Raw genomic sequence first — 22691 nt, forward strand, 5'->3', positions numbered from 1 at the left:
ACTACATGGACATTGTTATTGGATACACTTTTTTTTTCATGTTTAAAATAATTGAATTCATTTTAAAGATTTTAATTCATTTTAAATAACTGAATTAATTTGAATTTCCCTAATGTAGCATAATAATATACTTGATATTTATTGTTTATTATTCATCATATGTGATTTTATTGATTTTGACCTATTAAATATGTCTAATAGACCTATTATTATCCCTTTTTAGATATTGGGAAACTAAGGCACAGAAAGCTTAGGTAACTTACCTGAGGTTATGCAGCTAAAAAGTGCTAGAGCTTGGATTTGAACCCAAGGCTTCTGATCTGCCCCATACTTCTAAAATATTTACCTTTCTGTGTTTTTCTTTGGAAGTACGAAATGTCTTGACCACATTGTATTTGAAAATAACCTGTGCCTTTTTTCTAATTGTTCTTTTACAGTTTATTCCTATGCCAGTGCTATATGGAGTGTTTCTTTACATGGGTGCTTCATCACTAAAAGGAATTCAGGTAAATTACTTTATAATAATATAGTAAGTAAAGCATATAAAGTAAAGCTGTGATGACATATCTTAAGGTCTCAAAGTCACTTGAGAGCTAAGAAAATGTCATTATCTGAGGAGTAGCTTTCAGTCTATAGTTAAATTTCTTAAAAATTTCTTAAAAATGGTTCATAATCTGAGGGTACTTCTGTTTACTATGAGTATATTGAAACTGTGGGACTTTCCTGGTGGCTGACACAGTACAGAATCTGCCTGCAATGTGGGAGACCCAGGTTCAATCCCTGGATTGGGAAGATCCCCTGGAGATGGGAATGGCTCCCCACTCCAGTATTCTGGCCTGGAGAATCCCATGGACAGAAGAGCCTGGCAGGCTACAGTCTATGGGGTCAAAAACAGTTGGACATCTGAGTGACTAACACACACACATGTTAAAATTGTAAAAAGTTTATACTTTATAATCCTTTTAGAAAAGGATATCAGTATATTTAAAACTATATAAAATATTAAAATGCTTTTAATCTTTGATATCTTGATGATGTATGTGGACATCTATCCATGAAAATAGTAAAAAAAATATGTACAAAGATGTTCCTTGTAATACATATTATCAAAATACTGGAAACAATACAATTACTCAACAACAGTGAAATAATTAAGTAATTGATGGTTAATTTAAATTTGATAATTTAAAATTAATAAATGCGATGACCATAAAAATAACACAGTAAAAATGCTTATGACAAAGTGAAATGTGAAGTGAAAAAGTGGGAAAACAAGTTGTAACTACCACAGGTTTAAGAAACTGTGAGTATGGGTAGATTAAAAAGGAAGGTGGTGAAAGAAAAACAATTTGTTAAGGTATTAAGATTCTGGGTGATTTTTGCCTTTTATGTTGCTTTTCTGTTATTATTGCAATTGTCTTTATAGAATTATTTTATAAGTTAATAAGGAAAACCTTACAGATTGTTTAATTATTGGTTAAATAAATATAGTTATGCATTAATTTCCCATTGTTACCTAAAAAATTGCTATAAAACTTATTGGCTTAAAACAGCCAACATTTATTATCTCACAGTTTCTGTGGGTCATAAACTTGGGAACATAATAGCTGGGTGATTTTGGCTCAAGATGCCTTATGTGGCTGCTAGCAAAATGTGGACAAGAACTGCAGCCATTTGAAGACTTGGATAGGACTAGAAGGTGTTTATCCAAAATGGCTTATCCCAACGCTGTGGGCAGGAGATGGTAGTGCCTCTCTGGCTATTGGTAAGCGGCCTCTCCATCAGACACTTTAAGTGTCATCACGACAGAGATCCTAACCTCCATCCGAATGAGAAATATGAGGCAGAGTGAGGCTGAAGTCACTGTGCCTACTGACAGTCTACAAAGTCACACATGGTCACTTCCACTTTTCTTGTATTTGTTAGAAGCCAGTCGTTGTGGCCAGTTTGCACACACGAGGAGGGAAATTTAGACTCCATCTCTTGAAGAGAATAATATCAAAGAATTTGTGGACACATTTAAAAAATACCGCAAGAGGAACTTCCCTAGTGGTACAGTGGATGAGAATCTGCCTGCCAGCGCAGGGGACACTGGTTTGATCCCTGGTTCGGGAAGATTCCACATACCACGGAGCCGCTAAGCGCGCGCGCCACAACCACTGAGCCAGCCCTAGGGCCCTCAGGTCACAAGTACTGAGCCGTGTGCTGCAACTCCTGAAGCCTGTGTGCCCCAGAGCCCATGCTCTGCAACCAAGAGTAGCCCCGACTTGTAGCAACTGGAGAAGACCTGCATGCAGCAATGAAGACTCAGAGAAGCCCAAAATTAAATGAATAAAATTGTAAAACATTTCTTTTAAGTGCTACAAGATTATTTTAAATTTTTACTGAGGCTGTTGGCAAATTATTCCTGTTTATGTTATTATAGTGGGTTGAATAGTGCCCCTTCCCCGCACATCCACCTGGAATCTCAGAATGTGACCTTATTTGGAAATAAAGTCTTTGCAGATGAAATTGGTTATGGATTTCAAGAGGAGCTCACCCCGAATTTAGGATGAACCCTAAATCCAATAACTGGAGTCCTTATAAGAAGAGGAGAGGACACAGAGAGACATAGGGAAGAAAGCCACATAAAGGTCGAGGCAGAGATTGGAATTTTGCCACCACAAGCCAAGGTATATCAGGAACCAACAGAAGCTGGAAGAGGCAAGAAAATTTTCTTCCCTGCAGCCTTCAGACAGAACAAGGCCCCACCAAAACCTCGATTTTGAAATTCTGGCCTCCACATCTGTGAGAAAATAAATTTCTATTGTTTAAGCCACCGAATTGTAATTTGTTACAGCAGCACTAGGAAACTAATACAGATTTCTATTTAAAATTTCCTTTGAATAATCTTGCTTTATAACAAGACTGTTGTTCCCAAGCACTTAAATTTTCTTGAAAAAGAGACTAGTTTGAGGATTATTTATTGTATAGTTTATTTTTGTTGGCTAAAAGAAAATATAAATTGCCACTTTTTCTCTGACAAGATAGACTCATTACTTTCAGTGACCTATAAAGGAACAGTCATCTGACTAAATGTTATGAATTCGTCAAATTAACACTTTTTAAGTGGAGCACAGGGTGTTAGATGGTGAGCTGGCGGTTTAACAACAGACCACAACAGAAACAGAAATAGAAAAGTTTATCACTCATAGGTCTTCACAGGAAGGACCTGGCCTTGAGGGGCCACGTGGGGAGGCCAAGACAAAATGGAGACGGAGAGAGACAGACAGGACCTGGGGCAGATGCCTTTATTAGGGTCAGTGGGTGGAGCACTTTGGGGTTCCTTGGCTAAGGCTGAAACTGGACTCTTCAAATCAGAAGAGCAGGTTTGGTGAGCTTTGCAGAGGTCTTATCTAAGGAGTGCATAAGGAGAAGAGGGCAGGGGAAGTTGTTGATCACAAGGGCCGTTGGGGAAACTATATCAGGAACTTATATTTACTTGTGACTCTGTAGGTAGCTATCTAAGGTATGGACTTGCATGAGGGGCTAGGGTAATTTAAGGTTGCTGCAGCCTGCTTGATCAGACAAAATGGGTGATGAGGCAGCAGCACCGTGGAAGAGCTTGGCTAAACTCTCAATGCTGAGGGACAGGCAGTACAGGAACTCTTTTCCTGAATAAATAATTAATCAGCTTCTGACCTTGGGAGAAGGAAAACCTCTTAGGCCCGAGGATGCTATTGGATGTCAGAACCAAGACAGAACTTTAACATTGATGTTACTGTAAGATCACTAATCACCCTAAGTCGATAGGATGAGTGTGTTCATCCTGATACTGGGTAAAAGTAACTTGGGAGGGGATGTGTTGAATCTTAAGAAATAAAGTAAAATCCTCAGGGTTATAACTGAATATTTCACTGTTATAACACTTGAGAAGTGTTATGCATTTAATTTTACTCTAACTACATTTAATTTGTTCATTTATAACTTTATGTATGAAAAATATATTTTAAAAGAATTGGTCTGGCAAGACAGATAGGGAAGAGTGCTGAAGAGGTTTTGTTTATTTGTTTTGCTGGGGTTTTTTTTTTGCCTTTGGCAAAAGTTCTATGAGTACTAATTTCATCTGTAAGTGAAAAGTATTTATTATTAGGCCTCAGGCTCACATAAATATAGCAGCAGAAGTTTAAGAAACAAAGTAAAATCATTTTGATAGCTTCAACAGATTTTCCCCCCTAATTCCACTCACATGATTTTATTATACCCATGAGCTTTGGAACTAAACAAGAATGTGAAATTTTGGAATTATTTGGGGTGTGAATCTTTCAAATGAAAGTTGAGGAAAATATTATCAAAGACCCATGAGAAAAGTATAATGAGTTCTAAATAACACAAATGAAACAGCAAATAGGGTCTCACACTAAGAAACAAGAGTTAGTGAAAATTTAAGTGAGCCCTGAACTCAGGGAGCTGAAATTCCTATTTGGAATATTGTGGCTCACTGGATAGAGAAATGGGATGCTGATATTAGGACAAGATCAAAGGTACATGCAAAACTCAGAATATATTTATCATGACTGTCATTGGGTACTTGAGTAAAAATAATTAAAAATGTGCTGAATATCAGCAGTTCAAGAAACATGTTAATTTGTTACCCCGTTTGTTCGAAGAATGTTGTATATTACCTGTTTGGCAATATTAAGAAATTTATCTAGGTTTCTTATTGTGCAACATGGCAGGAAAAACAGAACATAGTGTTCTTATGAATGCTGTTTCTGTACTCAGATATATAGCCACATTTATATTCATTCCAACACTTTAAGAATCCAAAGTAAAGCAAATGTGCCATTTAAGCAATAACAATGGAATCACCCACACACTGAAGTACAGTTATGCAATAACATAACTTCACACATGGAGAAATGGTAGCTGGGAAAAAAATTAGTTCTATAGAAATTGAAACACTCATTTATAGCCCTGAGGATTTTACTTTATTTCTTCCCTATTCCTGTCTCTACCAAGCACTGAGTTTTATTTATTTAATGACATGTAATTGTAAGAGATATTTAGGAGTTAAAAATAAAAAGACCCGGTGAAATATTTATGAACAATTTAGAGAGGAACACACCAGGAACTAATTCAGCACTTAGTACTCTGCATAGGTTTTCAACGAATTTTTTGGAAGGTATAAGTGAATATGACTAAATAAATGAACACTGGATGGACTCAACTATGTGTGATTCTGGTTTAGATGCCCGAGGGAAGGTCATGCTGTGCCATAAGACAGGTAAAAAACAGAAAGAAAGATGAGTTTGTGTTGAATTGGGAATATGAGAAGGCGTCAGTAAAACATGATGTATGACACTACACTAACACTTATTTGACTCTATGGGCATTTTTGTTCCTTGGCATATTAGAGTAATTTTGGAAAATTTGATGAAGATTGCTTACAATTTTCTCATATAAATTAGCTAAGGACTAAATCTAATGTTACTCTTAAAACATAGGAGATATTCCATGGTATGAAATAGAACTGACAGTGATTGAAACTGTCATTTTCTAAATCATCACTTCTTGTTGGAAACATTGAAAACTGTAAAATTTGGCCTGAGAAAAATTAAACAAAATGATCTGCATGAAACAAAGCTAACATGCAGTACATTTTGTTAAGTAAAATATGATTGAAGATTTCAGATTCTTGTGGACATTTAATCTATAAAATTTGAATTGAGAAAATTAACTTTGGTGGATAAAAATGTCAAAGCTATTAAAATAATATCTTGTCCAAAAATAATGTACTGTCTTTATGATAAAGTTTAAACAGAAGTAACCTTGATTCAGATGAAAATAATGTTAATAAGATACAATTGAAAATATATATAAATGATTTGACAGTGTAGTAGAGGAAACTGATCAACAAATTAAACTGAGTTAAAATTTGCTCTGGAAATACTTTATTAATAGTAATTCATCTAGGTTAAATATTTATGGCCACGGTATTTGTATTTTTAGAAACAGCACCAAAACCTTTTATGGGGATGAAAGTGGCAAGGTCAAAACAGCAGAGTCAAAATAAGGAGGTACATCCTATGTAGCAGCTGCATGTGGGTCTAGAACTCAAGACAGTAAGAGCTGCAGTAGAGATTGAGGGTTGAGATTCTAGCAAGTTTGTGAAAGTTGAAACAGTGGGTATGGATGAAATATTCAATAAAGAAGGGTGCAGGAAACCCCAGTACTTAGACAAGCAAAGGAAGAAATTGAGATGTGATGATGAAGATGAGGGTGATGATTATGTTTTGTCTCAAGGCTATACTCTCTGAGGGAGCAATGTTTAGCATTGGCATTGAAGTTATTAAACTCTTCTAAATTATAACCTGTATCCACATTTGAGAAAATATGGGATATTATCAAACTGAAGTTGTGGTATTTCAGAATGTACATTTAACAATCCCATAGTTCTGATGCCCAGATGTCAATGTAAGTGTGATCTAGATGTACCATATATTGGACTATATTATACATTTACTTGTCCTACTTTTATTGTTGTCTGTAAAAAGCAATTTAGTCTGTTTATCTTTTAGTTCTTTGATAGAATAAAGCTCTTCTGGATGCCTGCAAAACATCAACCAGATTTTATATATCTAAGGCATGTGCCACTTCGAAAAGTCCATCTCTTCACAGTTATTCAGATGAGTTGCCTCGGCCTTTTGTGGATAATAAAAGTTTCACGAGCTGCTATTGTCTTTCCCATGATGGTACGAAACTTCTAAGTCAGCTCTTTTTTCTCTCTCTGATTTTCTGCTCTCACTAAAAATCCATGAACAAATTGAAACAATAGAATATTGTTATTGGAAACCTTTGTATAAACTTTAGCCACTAAAACTAGTAATTAAGATTGGATTTTAGATTACATATGAACTTAAGTGATTCATACTAGTTTTATCTCTATCATTCTGAACATTAGTTTGAATTAATTAAAGTTGGGTGGAAAATGTAAACTTTCACAATTTAACTTTAAAGATATTCTAGCAAATCTGAAAAGTTAAGGAGACTTTTAAAATTAAATTTTATTAAATATTTTAGATGAGTTTCAAATATTTCAAAGCTAAAGTATTAGAATTTGAATGACTATAAATAATTAAAATATTATCAGCATAGGTATTAAAGGTTTAATATTCTTAAAGTGTTTTTAAGGAAATGGTCAAAAATATAGTTTTTTCATTGCTTCTTTAAATGTCTCCTATAATGGGTAGAATCATAGCCATTATTCTGGAGATATGGTAAGAAAAGAAACTGAAGGAAGCAAAAGCTAGACAATATCTATTATATACACATATATAAAAATTTCAGTTTAATATCAGAGCTAATTGTAGTTGACTTGTTTCTACCAAGAAACAAATAAATCTAATTCTCCCATTTATATTTTTTCCTTGTTTTAAAATCTTTTATTATTTCCTTCAGGTGTTAGCTCTGGTATTTGTAAGAAAATTGATGGACTTTCTGTTTACCAAACGGGAACTCAGCTGGTTGGATGATTTAATGCCTGAGAGTAAGAAAAAGAAACTAGAAGATGCTGAAAAAGAAGTAAGTCAGAGCAAAATCAATATCTTATAAAGAAACAAGCAACACGTGCACAGCAACAGCTCTGCAAAATAGATTATTGTGTTTGTCTTTAGTGATTACTAACAAGCACAGGTGGACTGCTTGGAAAGATGAGTGTGTAAAATCATAAAACTGAAACTTGAACAGAGAGAGCACATATCTTATATGAGCAAACTCTAGTGAAATATGCAAATACTTGGTACTTCATTTTCCTTCAAATTATAAGGTTTATGTTTCTGATTCCTCCCCTTAGGATGGCAGAAATTTACTCATCCTTAACTGTTTCCAAATTGTGATCAAACAGTGATTGCTTTTTGGTTGAATATGTGAGAAGAAAAAAAAAGAGACATCATTACTCTTGGTATTTTCCTAAAGAACAAAATTTTAATCAAAAGATTCTAATGCTAATTGAAAGATAAAATTAGTTATTCTTGAAATAGATGAAATGTTTAATAGGAAAACATGTTGCTCTGATTTGCTTTCATCACTTCTCGGCCTTTGGCTAAGATCAAGTGTGATTTTCTTTCAAAGTGCTTTCAGTTCAGTTCAATCACTCAGTCGTGTCTGACTCTTTGCAACCCCATGAACCGCAGCACGCCAGGCCTCCCTGTCCATCACCAACTCCCGGAGTTTACCCACACTCATGTCCATTGAGTCGGTGATGCCAACCAACCATCCTCTGTCGTCCCCTACTCCTCCTGCCCTCAATCTTTCAAAGTGCTTTAGGACTGAGTGAATGCTGTTTGAGAAACTTTGGGGATTTTGCTACTTTCACAAACTACTGATTTCTCCTATTCTGTTTTACATGTTAAAACAATTTGTTTTAAGCTTTATGACATTTAAAATTCATGGATAAATCTGGATCTATTTTGAAGGCTAGTAGTCATAATATTTTTAAAGTATTGCAAAGAGTATAAATGAAAAAAAAAAAAAAATGACCAGTACATCGTTTAGCAGAATGACTGAGTCCATAAGTTGTAAAACAGAAGAACAAAATTTCTGTATAACTAGAAATGAATTTGAAAGAAAACACTTAGTGAGACTTGTGCGTTATTCTCTCCATGTTTTCTTCTACAAAGCAGTCAGTAAATGTATTTAGTTTCCTCTCTGTGGTATATTTTTGCAAGCCATGGGCATATTCCTCTTTCTTCTGGGGAATTTGTTTGTAAACATTCCAATGATCTTAGGTTTTACTTAACCATTAGATGAGTCCAGATTAGGCCATGAAGTCTAATGGGATTTTTGCTCAGATGTTTCTACAAATATGTCTACATAATATGTGACTGTCTGGCATTTCTTCACTTTTCCATGGTGAAGAGATTTTCCTATGTGTTGTAGAAGGCATACTTTGAATTATACTTCTAGCCATACTAAGGGAATGGCAAACCACTCCAGTATTCTTGCCTCAAGAACCTCATGAACCAAATGAACAGCAATACTGATATAATGTTGAAAATATCAATATAAAGTTATCAAGCTTTTTTATTTTTCTAAGGTTGATATACTCATATTTAAGTATGAGAAAATTTTTTTAAAAATAGTGCTTTAACTATTTTTCTGTTTTTTCCTAAGCTTTAACTACTTTTCTAAGTTTATATTCTCATTTAAGTGTAAGAGATTTTTTAATAGTGCTTTAACTAGGATATTTGGATTATCTGTATATGTTTTTAGGGCTTTATTAAAGGTTTGCTGTCGTCCTTAGGTACTGTTCAAGAAAAATGAAACAAAATTTGGTATAAAATAAGTGTAAATAAAGTGAATGTGAATATAGAAATATTATAGACTTAAACTATTCATACTTGACATAATTAAAATTTATATAGGTTGAAAATAATTTCTAAGAAGTTTCAAATTCTAAGAAAGACAACTTTGAATACAAAACTCACTGACCACAAGGTTTTCCTTAGTTTCCCTGATAATGAGAATGTTAAGTATTCTGATGCAGTAACTTGTAAATGTAATTTTGCCTTATTCTCCTGCTTTGATTTCCTGTCAAATGTCTTTACTACTTCTGTAGGAATCAGCTAGCAACAGCCTCAGGCATACAATCGTATCTTCTACAGCATTCATATTAGGCCATATCTGTACCATGGAGCATACTTGCCCTTCTAAAACTTTGTAAAAAGAAAAATACCATGTATATATAATTGTTGTCATCTTTCAGTCACTAAGTCGTGTCCTACTCTTTGTAACCCCATGGACTGCAACACTCCAGGCTCCTCTGTTCTCCACTATCTTCTGAAGTTTGCTCAGATTTGTGTTCATCAAATTGATGATGCTATCTAACCATCGCATTCTCTGCCACCCCATTCTCCTTTTGTCTTTAGTATTTCCCAGCATTCGACTCTTCTAGTGAGTTGGCCCTTCGTATCACATGACCAAAGTATTGGAGCTTCAGCTTCAGCATCAGTCCTTCCAAAGAATATTCAGGGTTGATTTCCTTTAGGATTGCCTGGCTTGATCCCCATGAATAGTATATACAATATATTATGCTTAATATTTCTTCCTTTTTTTCATTCAAAGAAAATTTCATATTCTTCCTTTATATGTCTGTGAAATAGGAGAAAACAAATTTGACAGTAATCATAAATGTATTAGAATATGCTATTTCCATTGCTGAGAACCATTCACATAGCTGCATATGTATGGTACTCATATGTATGTGTGCCATATGTCCATTTTGGAATTTAGTAACTTCAGATAGGCAGAGATGCTATGGAATGAGCTTCTAATCTTTTTACATTATAGACTCATTATTTACCAATTGTTATTGACTGTTTTCTGATTATGTAGATAAAGAATTTAGAAGTAATTAATATTACTAAATCTCCTAAGTATTTTCTAAAAGGATTCAAAAAGAGATAAAGGATTTTTTGAGGAAAAGTTAACAGCTGTATCCTTTAGTTCAGAGTATGAGAAAAAGTAAAGGAAAATGCCTTGCAATACATTAATCAGGTAGGTTTATAGACCTTTAAATTCTCAATTAGATTAATATGATGTACTTTAATGTTATCCTCTTTAATGTGTTAGTTATAAAGAAACAAGTAAACCAATAATACAGTCATGAAATAATCCATAGTAGGACATTAAAATATAGTTCTGACCAGTGCAAAGAAAGATAATTCTACATTTGACAACTGGAGAGAGAAAGTATAATTTAAAGATATTAACTTTCTAACCTGGAATTGGTATTAAAAGAATATGATCAGTATAGAGAGTAGGAAGATTTAAGAAAGACTATACTGAAACTAAAATTCTGGTTGATTTGCTACTTGGTAACCCAGATTTCCGTATTTCATTTGCTTGAGGCTTATGGACTCCACTGAAGAATGTAGCATCTTATACCAAAGCCCAGTCTTCCAGGAGAAGACTGGAGAAGACATTTACATGAATGTGGTAAATGTACAAGTTCTACCCAAAATGTTGCGTTTCTGCAATTACTTAGATTAATTGAGTAACTCAGATTGTGATCCGGAAAGATGGTAAAGAGCAGAAATGTCTCAGCTCACTGAGATTTGAATTTTAAGTAGACTCACCTCTTGTCCTTTTGATGATAGTTACAAGTTTGTACCTTTATCTTTCAGGGCTTTACTATCAGTAGCCCACTTCTGGTCTTATGGCATTGAGAAAACATTAGTTTGACCTTAAAATTCAATAATGAGTTAAGCAGAATAAATAGCTACACAGGCCAGTCCAAGGTCGCAGAGCTTCTGTTCCAAATTTTCATGTACTTCATGCATATGTATATGCATATGGTTCAGTTTTTAGAAAGAAAGGATTATAATCAGGATAGAAATGAATATTGGAACCCTGACATTTTGCACATTGCTCTGTGTAAAGGGAAGACTGCAGAATCAAATTCTGGATGTCCAAATGTGCTCAGAGTACCAACACACTTTACTTCCTACTTCAGTATTCTCTAGGACATTGTACACATTTGACAAAAGGGCTGCTGATAAAGCAGAAAGCCCCAGCAGAATGTTTGCTCCTCGGTTAGGGAGGAGGAGGTTAATGTTAGATAAATCCTAGAAATTCAGCTCTGCTCGGTGATCATGATACTGACATCTCTTGGTTTGTGGGAGGTTCACTCCAACATACATGCTATGGGGAAGAAAAGGAGGGGTGCAAGTGGGACTTAACGATCTGTCTGAAGCAGGCTCGTGAGCAAGGCCAAGATTATACATATTAGAGAGCATATCTTATGCTAAGAAAGATCAGAATCAGTTGTGGATTTAGGAAGCATGGCCTAATTATTGTATAGGCAAATCTTACTTCTAGTTGAATCTCAGAGCAAGGCATGCATATTATTCTTCCTCAAGCAGTGGTTTTCAAAGTGTGGTCCTAGGATCTCTGCTGTATCAGCCAACACCTGTCAACTTGTCATAAATCTGAATTCTTGGACCCTGCTCCAGACCTACTGAATCAAAACTCTGGATATGGGCCCAGAAATCTGTGTTAACAAGACCTCCAGGTGATTCTCATGAGTTCTGAAATTTGAGGTATGACCTTTCCTAAACCCCCAGACCCTGTATCACCAGAATATATTCCTCTAAATCCAGAGTTACTCTGTCAGAATTTTTTTATTTTATAATAATTTTGATAAGTCAATTAGAGAAACTGAATCAAATATGCTGATGAAAAACGTATGTTGCATCCATCTGTTTATATGAATTCTATACGGACTACTCCTCCTCCCAGTTTTTTTCTTTTCAGTTTTCATCGTTCAAGTGAGTAGTTGTATGTATTGGCTCTTCTGCATATTGGAAGTCTTAAGGAATATCTCTTATAATATTTTATGGTTTACAAATAATTATAGGGGTGTGTATGTATGTTTGTGTGTGTGTGTGTGATGTTTGCAACATTATCTATTCTATTAATAATTGAGGAAGGAGATGCTCAGGCACTTCTTGCATTCTGTTGCATTTCATGTTGTCTTGCATGAAATTAAAGGGGTTGGACTTGATTTCTGAATTCCCTTCCATTTTTTAATATCTAAGAATTCTAAAATTGCTGAATGTTTTCTCTAATACTCTAGACACCTTTGTGAACATTGGCTCTGTGCTGCTGTTGTTTGTACTTTGAGCTGTTTGAGGACTCCTCCATAGATACAGACTTTATATGAAAAGTGGATACAGTAACATGCTATCTGTTTCACTAAAGGTAGAGCATTTGTTAGATATCATAATATATGAATTGTATTTTTTACACTATCACAAACCATAATTCCGATTCATGATCTAACTTTATATGTAAATCCTTCATCAAAACACACCACAATTTACCTCTGATTTTATTTTCCTTTTCTACTTAGCACAGGCCTTTCACCCCAGCCAGGCTAGTTGTTTGTTATTGTGAAAACATGTCTTATTTATTCCTACCTTTTATTACCTTGTTTCTTCCTACCTAAATTTCTTCCTTTCTGTTACCAAACTGATCAAATGAGACTGGCCCAGATACCACTGCCTCTTGTTCTATCCTTTTTACAGTGATCCTTCTTATCCTCTAAGAGTAAGGTTTATGACTCTCTTTTCATTGTTGTATGCCCAGTACCTAGCATACTACCTGTCGTGAAATCATGCTTAATATGTATTTGCTTATTGGATTCATGAATAGCTCCTGGATTATTCTTTTTATTCACTGTATGCTTAGCACATGATACATACCCAGTAAATGTTTGAGTGCTATTGAAGAGATTCATTTTTAAGCCTCCATATTTCTGCTTTTTACTGGGTATAGAATCAACTGTCCTTCACTTGTTTAGTATCAGAACAGTGCTTTGGCTATCTGAATGAAAAGTTGGTGTTCAAATCAGAATATGAACATTCCTGTAGTCAAATTGGCAAAGCCCCCTCAAGTGCTCTTTGGTAAACTTTGATCATCATCCTTGTAGAACTCAGCAGATTTTTGATGGACACTGTGTAAATGAAATGCTGAATGGAACTCATTTTAGGATATTTCAGACTAACAAAGTTAAGGATACCCAGTAAGCTTTTTGCTTTCTGTCTCTTTCCTTGTAAGATGGAGATAAAAGAGGTTGTGATTGTCGTGACGGCTAGTGCCTGATTTGACTGCTCCTCCCCAGAAAGTCTCGATTTTTGGCTTCCTCACAGAGCTGCCTGGGATGCAGCCGGCCCTCTATCCCCAAGCTCTGGGGCCCACCCAGCTTCCTTCTGGCACTGAAGGCAGCGGCTGCTCCGCCACCCTTCTCTTCAGATAAGCATGGCTTGGAAATGCTATCTTTAGAGGTGATGAGTTTTTGTTTGGATAGAATTATGACTAGTATAAAGCCCACACATGCTAACAAGCCACAGAGTGCAAAATAATTATTGAAAGTAATTTGAGAGAAAAGTGGAAAATCATCTGAGGAAAAAAACAAAATTGTTCCCAAAGCTTGATCCAATTTTTGCTGTTAGATTGAATCTTGAGCCTTAGTTTTCTGCTGCCAGGTAATCCAGGCATTGATGGCACCGCTGTTCTCTTCAGCCTTTCCCCCCACCCCCAATTTTTACTCTTTATTAAACCTTTATACCTGACTTCTTTACATTTTATTATGAGTTGGTCAGAAAAGATACTACATACCAATCTTACCTTTCAGTGGACAACCAAGAAAAGAATTACATTTTGCTTGTATTTGGTTTTACTTAAATATCATTGGGGATTGTTGATTGTTTTCTCTTTATGTCCCTCCATATGCATCATCAGGGCTTCCCTGATAGCTCAGTTAGTAAAGAATCCACCTGCAATGCAGGAGACCCCAGTTCGATTCCTGGGTCAGGAAGATCTGCTAAAGAAGGGATAGGCTACCCACTCCAGTATTCCTGGGCTTCTCTTGTGGTTCAGCTGGTAAAGAATCTGCCTGCAATGAGGGAAACTTGGGTTTGATCCCTGGGTTGGGAAGATCCCCTGGAGAAAAGAAAAGCTACCCACGCCAGTATTCTGGCCTGGAGAATTCCATGGACTGTAATGTCCATGGGATCACAAAGAGTCGGACAGGACTGAGCAACTTTCACTTTCACATGTGCATTAAGATAACCTTTTCTGAGTAAAAAAAGTAACCTTTTCTTCCTGAAAGGGTAAATGTGTTCTACCCATGGCCTCAATGGTGTGCATATAAATTAATATGGCCCATGTATCATTTCCATATATAGAAACTAATCCATTTGCAAGGCATGTGTCATTTTAGACTACAGATTAGCTCTGCACAAGTGCTTAAATATATAATTTCAAACCAATGATACTGTCTACTCACTTTGAATTAGTTCTGATGGTACCTCCCCATAACATGGGGAACAGGCATAATACATAAGAAATAATACATAAGAAATACATAATACATAAGAAATAATATATATCTGAGAGGTCTTCAAAGAAAATTTTTCCTTGAAATGTAACAGAGAAAGCGAATAGAATAAATTCCCATAATGCAAAGGGATGACAGGTACATGCCAATAGTATCACAGAGTACAGATATGACACTGGGTTGGTTGGGAGGGCAGCTTCTAAGCAGAGAAACAGCAGATCCCATACAGTCCCCTGACCTCTCCTTTATTACACAGCATGGGTTGGGCAGAGGTATTCTAAGGCCTCAGTAGAGGCTGAGGGCTCCGCAGAGGGAAGCCTGCCTGGTCACACGTTAGATGTGTACAGAGAGCATTTCAAGAGTGAAAACGAGACCTGCCCCCACATTGCCTCATAAATTCATAGGCTAGCTGAAGAGGAGGTAAAAAACACCATTTCTTTAAATAACAAGAAATATGGCAGTGGTTCTCCAGACTAGGCAGCATGCAAGTTGAGGACCCTAGGAATAGTCTTGTGTGCCAGGAAGAATGACATCAGCCAAAGCTTATTTAGACCAGGCAAGCTTCTGCTAAGCTACTGAAAGAGGGAAAGCAATGACCCTCCAGGGCCTTCCTTTTTTTCTCTCTTCAGTTCCCATTTGGTCAGGAAAGTGACTTAGCTCTTCATCTCTCCACAACTTAAATTTTCATTTCTGGAGTCAGGGCCAATAATTCTAACAGTTTTAAATGGCCCCAAATAGTTCTCTAAACTTGAACGTTCCTAATTGACCCATTTGAAAATAAATGCATGAAATAGGAGCTATGATCTGTAGATACTACTTTTAATTTTTGGTACATGGAAAAAGGCTAATGATAACATTATTGTAAATTAAACTAGGATGTTTCAGTGCTTCATAAGTTTATCTTCATCCCAAAGATATACTTTTAAAACGTTTGTTGTTCAACTGCTAAGTTATGTCTGACTCTTTGTGACCCCATGAACTTCAGCACACCAGGCTTCCCTGTCCCTCACTATCTCTTGGAGTTTGCTCAAACTCATATCCATTGAGTCTGTGATGCCATCCAACCATCTCATCCTCTGTCATCCCCTTCTCCTCTTGCCTTCAGTCTTTCCCAGCATCAGGGTCTTTTCCAATGAGTCAGCTCTTCTCATCAGGTGGCCAAGGTATCAGAGCTTCAGCATCAGCATTAGTCCTTCCAATGAATATTCAGGGTTGATTTCCTTTAGGATTAACTGATTTGGTCTCCTTGCTGTCCAAGGGACTCTCAAGAGTTTTTTCCAACACCACAGTTTGAAGGCATCAATTCTTTGGCACTCAGCCTTCTTTATGGTCCAACTCTCACATCCATACATGATTACTAGAAAAACTATAACTTTGACTATATGGACTTTATTTATGAATAAATGAATATATGAAACATTTATACCCTTTGGAGAAGGGTGGAATATTGCCTTGAAGAAGAAATCTGAGGTCTAGAACAAAAGCTTATAATGAGTCTTAAGTGGAAAGTACTCCTGTGTTCTGGTCCAAACAGGGAGATATCTTCTGCTGTCTGTTACCAAGTCTCTAGAGCAGTGGTTCTCAGAGTGTGGTCTTCAGACCAGCATAATCAGCATCACCCAAGATGTGTACTTAGGCCCTACTCCAAATCAACTGAATCAGACTCTGGAGGTACAGCCCAGTAATCTATATGTTTAATAAATCTTCCAGGTGATTCTGGTGTAAACGAAAGTTTGAGAACCACTGCTCTAAATACACCTCTTATTCCTTTCTAATAGACCATTCTGGGAATGTAATTTCAACTTTACAATAATGAAAATGATTACCAATACATTTGTCCTTGTAAAATTTAGATTTTTTGTTTTAATCTGCTTGGAAATTAACCATATTTTACATTGAATGACATGAAGGAGATTGTTGTTAGCATTTAAATTGCTTTGTGGTATGAGACTCTCATTAATTACTTCTGTTCTTGGTAGCTGATGCTTTATTGAAAGGACCTGTGCTAGCATTAATAAATGCAAACAAAGTGGAAGGTTCCGAGGTTAATGAGATAGTGAAATATTAATTTCTGTTTCTTCTTTAATGTAAAATGGAGGCTCATCAGATTCACATTGTATATTTTACATTTGTCTTTGCAGGAAGAACAAAGTATGCTAGCTATGGAAGATGAGGGCACAGTGCAGCTCCCACTGGAAGGGCACTATAGGTAAGATATAAATGTAAAAACACACCAATTGGAGTAATGTAATATGTTGTTATGTATGCTACTTGAGAATTTCATATATGTGGATTCCTACCGGGGTTTGTTGAAGCTGTGTTAGAGCGGAAAGAACTAAAACTCGGTATTAGATTATCCTGCCCCAGTTCTGCCACTAGAAGCCGTGTGACTGGCTAAGTAGCTTAAAATGAAGTGAGGTGGAAACTGTTCCCTTAGGTCTCGTATTTTATAATGAGCATGAAAGTTCTTTCATATTCTCTTAAAGTGGCACCTGAAGACAGATCAGTATTCAATTCTGGAATAAATAAGGTATTCACTAAAGCCATCACATGTAAATGTTTGAACTCTGGGAAAAACATAGGATTTACCCCTACTGAAAGACACTTCCAAAGAGATAATCTATTTCCTGAATTGAAGGATTCAGTTATACTAGTAATTTTAGGAAATATTTATGTAACTCTCCAAAATATGCTAATCTTCTTCATGCACAGACACATAGCAAAAAAAGCAAACTCCTCTAAGTTATAATAAAAATGTTTGAAAGTATTTGGCAAAAAATTATATATATATGATCCCAAAGTGCTTAAGGATAATTTAGGGCCATGCCAAGAAAAAAGCATAGAAGGCTTTTGACTAAGGAGGGAATTTTTCATAGCGTTAAAAAAATAGGAGTGGCTCTTCAGGGTCTGACTATAAGATAATATTTCCTAGATATAAAAAATAAAATTATCATCTACCACTTAAGAGTGAGCACAAGTACAAGACAGAAGAGATTTTTCCCTCTCTCGCTTTCTTTTTTTAAAATAATATTTAAGTTTTAAAATCCTGTTGACTGTTTAGTTGAATCAGCATATTCTCAACTGTATTCTACAGAAATCTGCCTAGTTTCCTGTGGTACCCCTCTTAAAAGGATTTTGTGGTTTAGTAAGTCTGAAAAATGTCCTATACCACATTCCAGTTTAGAGATTCACAATGCACATTGGTATATTAAAGAATCTAACTAGTATTGGCATTTTTTAAAAAAGTTTAACTTTGTTGTAGCCAGAATTTTTTAAACTCTTTTGCTCACAAGACTCTTTTTCACATAATGTTATGAAAAACTTGTATTCTCCATGACTCTTTTGGAAACTAGTTGATCTCATTCTTTGAGTTACCAAGGGCTGGATGAATGAGAGGTATTAAGGAACACATGTCCAGATTAGGAAGGAAGGAGCCTGTGAGAACTGTTTTGCCCCAGACTCTCAGTGTTCCTCTTAAAAATTTAATTTCTTGCCCTCTTGTGAATATCCACAATGAGGGGTATGAGAGATCAGTTTAGGATTTCTGTAGAACATGACTTTTTCTATAGCAGAGAATCGTTTTTACCTGTGGTAGAAAAGAGTACTGATTTCTCACACAATGAAACTTTCTTTGGCTTGGACTGTGTTTTTTATCTGTTGATATTTGGTTGCCTTTCTGGCCCTGGGAATGTTTTAGAGAGTTCTAAATGGACAGTTTTAAATAGTGCAGTTTTAAAATGTAAAAAAAATGCATCCAGCATAGTAACAGGCCCTAATATTACAGGCTCCCCCAGCCACTGAATAAAATGTTTGTTGAGTGGATACCAAATGTCAGACTTTGTCTGGGTCATGGAGAAACAGCAGAGGACCAATGTTCAAGAATCCTTGTTCTCATGAAGCTTGCATTCAAGTAGAATAGAGGTGGGGGAGACAGAAAATACATAAATGAACAAGTAATATAGTATAGTTTCACATGGTGAAAAATGAAACAGAAATACAAAGCAGAAAGAGGGATGAAGTTGCTACAGGGAGATGGAAACAGAAATTTTAAATAAATCAGTCAACAAAGGCCTATCGGAGCAGGTGACGTTTGAACTAAGAATGGAAAGGCTTATTTATATTTGGTTGGCCAAAATGTTTGCTTGGGTTTTTTCTTAAGTTATGGAAAAACGCTAACACACTTTCAGCCAAATCCATACCATATAAAGGAACATTATAGGCAGAGGAAGAGTGAGTACAAGGCCCCGAGGGAGCAGCCAGCCTGTAGGGTCCCAGGACAGTCAGGAGGCCGTTGCGCTGTAGCTGAGAGGAAAGAGCAGGGGTGTAATAGCAGAAGGTAAAGTTGTAGGGGAAGCAAGCCCTACAAGCCCTAGAGCCCACCCACTGGGCTTTTACTTTGAGTGGGTGGGAGCCACTGTGGAGTCTGAGCAGAGGGGTGAAGTGCTATGCTGGGCTGTGAATGTAGGGACCAGAGGCCCAGTGGTGAACATGCAGAACCTGAACTCCGTCATTGGGAAAGAATTAGGAAAACTGTACCCCAAACCAGTTTCTGTATAACTAGAATCTTTCATTTAGATTTTTATTTTTCATAGTTGTGAAATTGTTTAGAGAGAACAATTATTAATAATACTTAAGTTTTAATTATCAAAAATACTGTACAGAGGCATAATACTGTCCTATATTTAGTGTCTGTGGTTAGATAACTGCAGTGTCTTATTTAATGTTTATTATCTCATTTTGGGTAAACTCCTATCTAGAGATGATCCATCTGTGATCAATATTTCTGATGAAATGTCAAAGACTGCCTTGTGGAGGAACCTTCTGATTACTGCCGATAACTCAAAAGATAAGGAGTCAAGCTTTCCTTCTAAAAGGTTTGAATTCTAAAATAATGTGAATTTGTACTGAACCCAGTCATTTAATGACATGACTCCATGAGCAAAAGAATAGTATTGGTTTCCATTTAAATTAGTTCTAAAATATTTCAGAAAAGTAAAAAGTGGTTAGAAATCACAAAGATCCCATTTGTTGATATGTTTTCAGTATCTCCCTTTCAAATTAAAAGCTCACTCCAAAACTATGACAGTGGGGAGAAGTGGGGCTATAAATGAGTTTCAATGCAGGACATTTTTGGACATTCACTTTGGCCTACTCTTTGACAGAAGGATTTTAGTGTATTCCTTCATCATCCACTTCTTAGGACCCCCTTAGATGTCTGACCATATTTTGCATTCTCCTGTTGTTCTTTTTAAAACCCATATGGCACCTGCAATGGTAATTTTGTATTTAGTTTATTTCCAGTCCCTTATTCCAGCCCTGAAAAATCTTCCCTAACCTTTTTACCCCAAAACTTACAGCTCCAGAAAGTTTTATGCATTTTTCTGCTCTGTATGCAAACATTACATACAACTCCTATAGCTGTGGATGACAGTTTTAAATGCATGAGGTGGGAAGAATGTGTTCTTAAATACCAAGAGTCATCACAGGATTTCCAAAATGCATTTTCCAGAATTTATAAGTAAGAGTTCAAACCCTCTTGTCTTCTTAGATGTTGATCTGAAGAAAAATCTCTGTGTTATGCTAATATTTCTTCTTATTAAGAGAGACTGAAGGATTTGGAACAGTGTTTAATTATTAATTTCCTTTATTTTCATGACCTTAAATTAACTTTTTCTACTTAATTTTTTATATTACATTTTTGTCATAAGCTCCCCTTCCTAATCACTCTAGAAGCTGATTTCCCAAAGGTAAGACCCTTTCCCTCAAACCTATTCCTTGGTTGCATTTCCTTTTGTTAAGTGGTGTCTTCTAGAAACCTGGTCAGCCTATGTTTTTTGTGTGAGTTTTGGGGAGGCAAAAGGTGTGTAGATCCAGGGCTTAGGTCCAGTATCAGACTGTTTACAGTATTCGTATAACTACTCAGCTCTTTAAGAGGGTTTGCAACTTGAGTACTTTTTTCCCCCACTTCACTTATACAAATGCATCGTATATAAATCAATAAACCTCGTAGAACTGTATTTTGTGATAACATCAGATTTCTATATTGGAAAAATAAAATTTATCCCTTGAATTAAGAAATTGCAAAGCTGAGAGCTTCCATTTACCATGCCTCCAAAACTGCAAGCTTTATCTTCATGATAATGATTTGGAAGCATGGGTTAGAAGAAGAGGCAACATTAAACTTAGAGACTATCTCTTGTTGCTGGTTTTTGTCACCCCAAAATGGCATGCTGCTTCAGTGTCATATCTATGTCAAACAGCAGTGGATGTGCAGAGAGCCTGGGGTCTTCACCCCATAAAGCTGGGGATTACTTCCAGTTCTCTCTCCCTCCTTCACCCTCTTTCTCCCCATCTCCTTCTCTTTTCCTTCTTCAGATACCTCCAACACTTGTTCCAAAAGTTACTTGACAGGTTCTTTCAAAGACTTCTGGTTGATATTTTCTGTCTTTTAACAGGGCTTTAAAATCTTTATGTATTTCTTCACTTGGCTCAAGTGGAAGTAATATTCTAAGCCATATTTATTCTAAGCCATGCTTGATCTTCCTTTCCCAAAGATCCCTGCTGCAGTCTTATAGAGTCATCCTCACAGTAACTCTGTTTTGCTAGATGTCTTGGAAGAAAATCAGAGTCACGAGAAGGGTAGTTTCTCAAAGATATTGAAATATATGCTTGGGGACCCTTTCTCATTAAAAATATGGCATTTTCCTGATTTTTAAAAATATGAACCCCAAGTTTATGAGCTCAAAATAAAATTCCAAGCATGAGAATATGTGGAAAATTTGAGGCAATCAAATTTAGAGATTGCTTTTCTTCCTGCAATATAGATGAAAACGCTTTCCCTATTTTCCTTTGGTTCAAGCAGCAGTTTTATGTCATGATATTTTAGGTACTCCTTAAAGTAAATGTCATGTGATGCTTTTCACCAGAAAAATTCAATTGTTTAAAATATCTACGTCAGATTACTTCTCACAGTGGATTAATTCTAGTGAACAATGTACCATGCTTAAAAGCAGATCCAATTTTAAATAGATCGTCCTTTATATTTTCATATAACGACTTTTTTTTCTTATTCTTTGAACATATGTTCCCACTAGCATAAGATTCAAACTATTGTGGAATGAAAGTTTGCCCAGTTTTCTTTACCTTTAAATGTGATAAAAATCTGTAGCATTCCATGTGATAAAATGTCTATTGGTTAGTGATTAATGTCTTCGTAACAGTGGAAACTGGCAGAAAGAGTGTGGCTTCTAGAAATCCTAAAACCACCAATACTAGTAACAGCAACACCCTCCCAAAGCCACTGCTCTCTCTTGGTATCTGTTGAAGGCACTGCAGTCTGATGACTAGGAACTGTACAAATGCTATACCTGCTAGAGTATCCACTGGCAAGAAAAGCCCTAAAGACCAGCTTCCCAGGGTCTGTCTCTCGAGACCGAAGCTGGCTTCCCAGCATCTCTGACACCCCAGCCCTAATTGTTTCCCCCCTGTTCCCCTTAGAGGCCCTACTGCCTATAAGAGAAGCCCAGATACCTTCTTCTGAGTGGCATTTGGAATAGCGGTTATATTTTCTCCATTATTTCATTTACTTTACTTGTCTAAAAAAATTCATCCAGTTTAACTGAAAGGAGGATCCAAGAACTGACTGTGGGCTCTACCACATCTGTGGGGTGTCTCATCTGATCCTAGTTCAACAGTGCTATACAAACCTGTGACAAGCTCCTCCACAGCTTATTTAAATAAACTGGTGTAAAAAAAGACAAAGAAAATTTAAAAAATAAATAAATAAAACTGGTGTACACTGGTCCTCATT

General features: G+C 36.1%; 1 protein-coding gene across 6 annotated transcripts in view; it reads left to right on the forward strand.

Moving 5' to 3' along the window:
• SLC4A10 (solute carrier family 4 member 10) overlaps positions 1 to 22691 on the forward strand; it is a 336246-nt gene that overhangs the window by 308761 nt on the left and 4794 nt on the right. For 4 of the 6 annotated variants that reach the window (XM_043488151.1, XM_043488155.1, XM_043488152.1 and 1 more), the window contains 6 exons: positions 438 to 506; positions 6561 to 6734; positions 7441 to 7563; positions 17023 to 17090; positions 19639 to 19755; positions 20590 to 20628. In XM_043488151.1, coding sequence (XP_043344086.1) covers positions 438 to 506; positions 6561 to 6734; positions 7441 to 7563; positions 17023 to 17090; positions 19639 to 19755; positions 20590 to 20602 — 564 coding nt within the window. In that variant the 3' untranslated portion in view covers positions 20603 to 20628. The remainder of the gene's footprint in view (positions 1 to 437; positions 507 to 6560; positions 6735 to 7440; positions 7564 to 17022; positions 17091 to 19638; positions 19756 to 20589; positions 20629 to 22691) is intronic. The other 2 variants (XM_043488153.1, XM_043488154.1) reach the window with 2 other exon arrangements.

Source organism: Cervus canadensis, chromosome 15, assembly GCF_019320065.1.
Source record: "Cervus canadensis isolate Bull #8, Minnesota chromosome 15, ASM1932006v1, whole genome shotgun sequence".
Taxonomy (NCBI): Eukaryota; Metazoa; Chordata; class Mammalia; order Artiodactyla; family Cervidae; genus Cervus; species Cervus canadensis.